Below are 4,728 nucleotides of genomic sequence, written 5' to 3'. Positions count from 1 at the left end.
GTTGTTGTTTTTTAAAGGCTTCCTTTTGCAGGCATTATTCCATAAACTCATGCAGAATACATACAACCTAGAAGCTCAGGATCCTTCCTATTGTCTCTCTTCAGATGAATCCAGACACTTTGTTAATTGGTTTTGTTCTTCTCTGATCGTTTTTCTCCACACATTTTACAAAGATATTTTTGCTCTTAGAGTGCTTTATTCCATATTCACATGAATTTTCTTGGTAAGAATCTAGCATTTACTTTTCTTATTTATAACATGCAATGGTATGTTGAGTTACAAGGAGTTCTTCTAGTTTTAAGCTGGTAGCTGGAAGATACTTCATTTTTGAAGATCACCTGTTCCCTTGATGTCTGCAATATCAACGCTGTTGTAGATTTAAAAATTCATGGCCAAATGAACAGCTGCAGGCTTTTTAGGCATATTTTCACATACTAAACATACCTTATAATTACTTGAGGATACCATTTTGCTATGCTGTCTTGATTTTTTTTTAAAGTAATTAAACTGTGTAAGAAAGTCAGACTCAATTTACAGAAAACAGTACTGTTGTTTTATGTCATACCACAATTCCCAAATTTTATATTCTATAATCTATAATACTAATTCTCAAAATTAGAAAATTGGAAAAAGTACAATACTACAAGCCCCATGAGATGTTGACCTAATTATAACTACAGCAATGTTTCTACTCCTGTATATCTTCAATTCCAGGATACAATCCAGAGTTCGAGTTGGCATTTAGTTATTATATATCTTAATCTATTCCAGTCTGTGATAGTATTTTTATCTTCTGTGACCAAGCCTTTGAAGAGAAATCATCAGTTATTTTGCTAGAATGTCTCTGAATTTGGGTTTGTCTAGTGATTTCTCTTTTTTTAGGCTGAGATTATGCATATTTACCATAAATACCACAAAGTTGCTTCCTGCTTTGCATATCTAAGTTCAGCATTAGGGAGGGTGCATGGCATCTTAATAACTTGGATAAGAAGCTCCTTTCAGTATGCAACGAAATTATTTTAAATAGCTTCCTTTTGTATTTCCTTTTAAAGTGTTTTCCTTATGTAATAGAAGTCATAGGAGCAATACTTAGAGACTATGGAGATATTCTGTGTCTCTTCAAAACTTTTGGCATTGATTTTAGCATCTCATTGAATTTTTTTTTCAACATGTCTGCCTTAATGGTCCTTACTGCATGGAAATAGGCTCAGAACACTGGATCTTAGGCATGGGTAAATATTACCTTTCTGCATTGGTGAATCATGTCTGCAACAGTTAGTACTGCAGTTTCAGTGTGATGGTTAGTTTTTTATTTCTTCCAAACTTTATGCACACTTAATTGGAATTTTATTTTTGTTTTGCTTTGCACATAGAGACTTAAGATACTCATTTTATTTTGTGGATTATAACAACTTCTACCATTAATTGTTTTGTGGCTCAAATTTTGCTGCTTCAACTTTGGCCATTGAAGTTCTTTCATGTTGGCTCCTGTGTCTTCAGCATGCTGTATCTTGTCTCCAACTTTGTGTGTGTGTTTGTGTGTGTGTGTGTGTGTGTGTGTGTGTGTGTGTGTGTGTGTGTGTTTCATGATTTCCAAAAACTTTTTGTCTTGTCTTTGAAATTAACCTACCACTTCTCCAAGGAGTTCTGGTTTCTTTTCTTAGGGAATGAAAACCAGAATCCACTTATCTAACACTTGCTTATCTTTTACATTAGTCTTCCATCATTTGTACATCCACTTCACACAGACAGAATGCACAGGTGGAATGCTGACTAGTCCTACTCAACAGATATTTCAGTCTTTCTCTTCATCTTTTCAATACTTATATATGACATGAATGTATATATTTTATATGTGTGTTCATCTGAAACTGTGATGTTGAGAATCACCTGGGTGGGGTTCTTTTCTTCTACTCAGCTAGGAATCACATAGGAGAGGAGAAGTTACTCCTCTGTTCACAATTCCAGGCTCTGCATGCCCAAAACCTGGAGTGTGGACTGAGATAATGGTGGACAGATCAAATATTAATATGTCACAGCCCTGAGAACTAGCTGTTTTAATCCAATGCAATGGATTTACAAGTGCTGAATAACAGAATTGTAGCATAGCAAGCTAAGTTCACTTAGAAGGAATTTGTTATATGATCTCCAAATGTATGAGTCAAGATTCATCTGCACATATGTAAATTTATAAATTTTAGAAAATCTTACAACTATATCAGTGAATTTTAGTTTATTTTGTTTCTTCTCCTGTAATATCACTAATATTTCTTTAAAAACATTTACATAACAGAACATGTTGACAACTGTTTCTTATACTTTTTCTTTAATTGTTTGTAGCATATAGTTTCAAAAGTTCAGAGTTTGCTTTATTGGGATGTTTACATGTTTTGTAAACAAAATTCACAAAAGAACTACTTAATTCTAGATTATATGCCTATAATTATATGCAAAGAATTTAGAGACTTTATGAGAGAAAATACCCTGCTTCTTAGAGTTACTAAGGAATTGTCATGTTGTGAGAACCTGTTTAAGGTCAGAAATCACAGGTGCATCAGGGGCTGGGCAGTGGTGGAGAACATATACAGAGAATTTTCAAGACTTCTGAGATGGCATCAGGTGATTTAAACTCTGTCTAGACCAAAATATTTAAGTAAATGGATTAACCTACTAAAATTCTTTAGTAGCAAACATTTTACCAGTATTTGCAATTAAAAACAGTGTTGAGTAAAGAGAATACTCTTAAAACAAAATGATGGTTATTAAAGATTCTTGTAAGAGAGCCAGGAAGAGTACACCAGTTTTTGTTTGTTTACTTGGGCAGGTTATGCATCCTTTCTTAAAAAAAAACTCTTCATGATTCTTGGTTGCTTCAGTTACCTTTTCATTGTCAGGACTTTCTGAGGCCTAGAGTTCTCCTCAGGGCTGCTTTGACTTCCTTGTTCCTTAAACTATAGATGATGGGGTTCAGCATGGATGTCACCGCTGTGTAGAAGAGGGCCAAGAGTTTATCCGTTCCTGGTGAGTGGCTAGCTTTGGGCCTCAAGTAGGTGGCAGATGTTGAGCCATAGAAGAGTGTGACTACAAGTAGGTGGGAGGAACAGGTGGAGAGAGCTTTATGGCGCCCCTCAGGTGAAGGCATCACCAGCACTGCAACCAGAATTCTGACATAGGAAGAAATGATCAGTAAAAATAGGCTGAATATGCAGAGAACTGCTGCCACAAAGATGGCAGCCTCATTTTGGGATGTATCTCCACAGGCAAGTTCCAGGAGAGGTGGAAGGTCACAGAAGAAGTGGTCTATCTCACAGGGTCCACAGAAGTTCAAAGAAAAAATAAAATTGGTCTGTCCCAATCCTACTATGCATCCCATTCCCCATGAAACCATTGCCAAATGGGCACATACTCCACGACTCATTCGGGTTGCATAATGGAGTGGAGAGCAAATGGCCATGTAACAGTCAAAAGCCATGGCTGCCAACAGGCAGCACTCAGTTATACCAAAGAATATGAAGAAAAACATCTGTGTGGCACAACCCTCCCGAGAGATCCCTCGAGCCTCACTCACAAGGCTCTGCAGCATCTTGGGTATGACAGAGGAAGTGTAGCCAATCTCCAGGAGAGACAAGTTGGCCAGGAAAAAGTACATGGGGGTGTGCAGGGATGGACTGGCACAGATGGCAAGGGCTATGAGTGCATTGCCTGCCAGTGACACTAAGAACATGAGGAGGATAAGGGTGAACAGGAGGAAGCACTCTCCAGGGACCTCAGAGAACTTGGCAAATGCAAAGCGTTTGACAGACAAGCTGTTCTCCTGCCACAGAGAGCAATTGACAGTCATCTCCTGGAAGAGAGAACAGCAAGTCATCAGAAGGATTCCTGCAGATGAGGGAAATTATTCTCTCTCTCTCTCTCTCTCTCTCTCTCTCTCTCTCTCTCTCTCTCTCTCTCTCTCTCTCTCTCTCTCTCGTGTGTGAGTAATGTATGTACATACATGCACTTACATATTTCAGATGCCAATTTCAAGTATTTTTCATGGTTAATCTCCACCATATTTTTTTTGAAACAAGGCTTGTTACATAACCTGGAAATACTTGTTTTTGCTAGACTGAGTTGGGGTCTGCCTGCTTTTGCCTCTCATACCCTTAGTATTGGAATTACATATGTATGCTGGATTGCCCAGTTTTTCATGGGCAGTGGGGGTCCAAACTCAGCTCCTCACGATTGTACAGCAAGCACACCACTTACTGAATCATTTTTCCAGCACCACATTTTATTAATTTTTGATCCTCAATTAAATTAGAAATTTGTTAGGTGAAAATTTTTAAAAAGTCAGAAATTGCCACTTACCCTCACAAGTTTTTCAAATCAAATCCTTTCCCTATTCACACTACCAGCTCATTTTTCCAACATATACTTACTTGTCAAGCATTAAATGGCAAAATATTATATGGGAAAGGTGGAATATCCTTTACTCCGAAGCACTGGGAGGCTGAGGCCAAAAGTCACTGTGAGTCCAATTATTAGTCTGGATTACAGAGTGATACTGTATTAACAAAGAAAAACAGTAGATTGGTGATCAGTTGTCCCTTTATGCTCTTTTTAGTCAGTTGTCAATGTTAGTATGAAAAGGTCCTTTCAAAGTGATTTTTGTTCCCTCATTCCTGCCACTGCTTGCTGTCTTTTAACCATTTACTTAGTAAGAATTGAGCCTGACCACTTTGCACT

At 37.6% G+C, this 4,728-nt stretch overlaps 1 protein-coding gene across 1 annotated transcript; it reads right to left on the bottom strand.

Annotated features, from left to right (window-relative positions):
• Window positions 1–2,890: 2,890 nt before the first annotated feature.
• On the bottom strand, window positions 2,891–3,844 carry LOC128114175 (olfactory receptor 10C1-like). The gene has a single exon (XM_052744007.1). It carries the CDS (start codon window positions 3,839–3,841, stop codon window positions 2,891–2,893), a length of 951 nt encoding a protein of 316 aa, XP_052599967.1. The 5' UTR covers window positions 3,842–3,844.
• Between the last annotated feature and the right edge of the window lie 884 nt (window positions 3,845–4,728).

The sequence above is a fragment of the Peromyscus californicus genome, unplaced genomic scaffold (assembly GCF_007827085.1).
Source record: "Peromyscus californicus insignis strain IS unplaced genomic scaffold, ASM782708v3 Scaffold_19__1_contigs__length_69161282, whole genome shotgun sequence".
Taxonomy (NCBI): domain Eukaryota; kingdom Metazoa; phylum Chordata; class Mammalia; order Rodentia; family Cricetidae; genus Peromyscus; species Peromyscus californicus.
This window is presented reverse-complemented; position numbering and strand designations above follow the sequence as displayed.

Coding starts and splice junctions, on each gene's coding strand:
- LOC128114175 (XM_052744007.1), bottom strand. CDS start 3,841: ATGACTGTCAATTGCTCTCTGTGGCAGGAGAACAGCTTGTCTGTCAAA.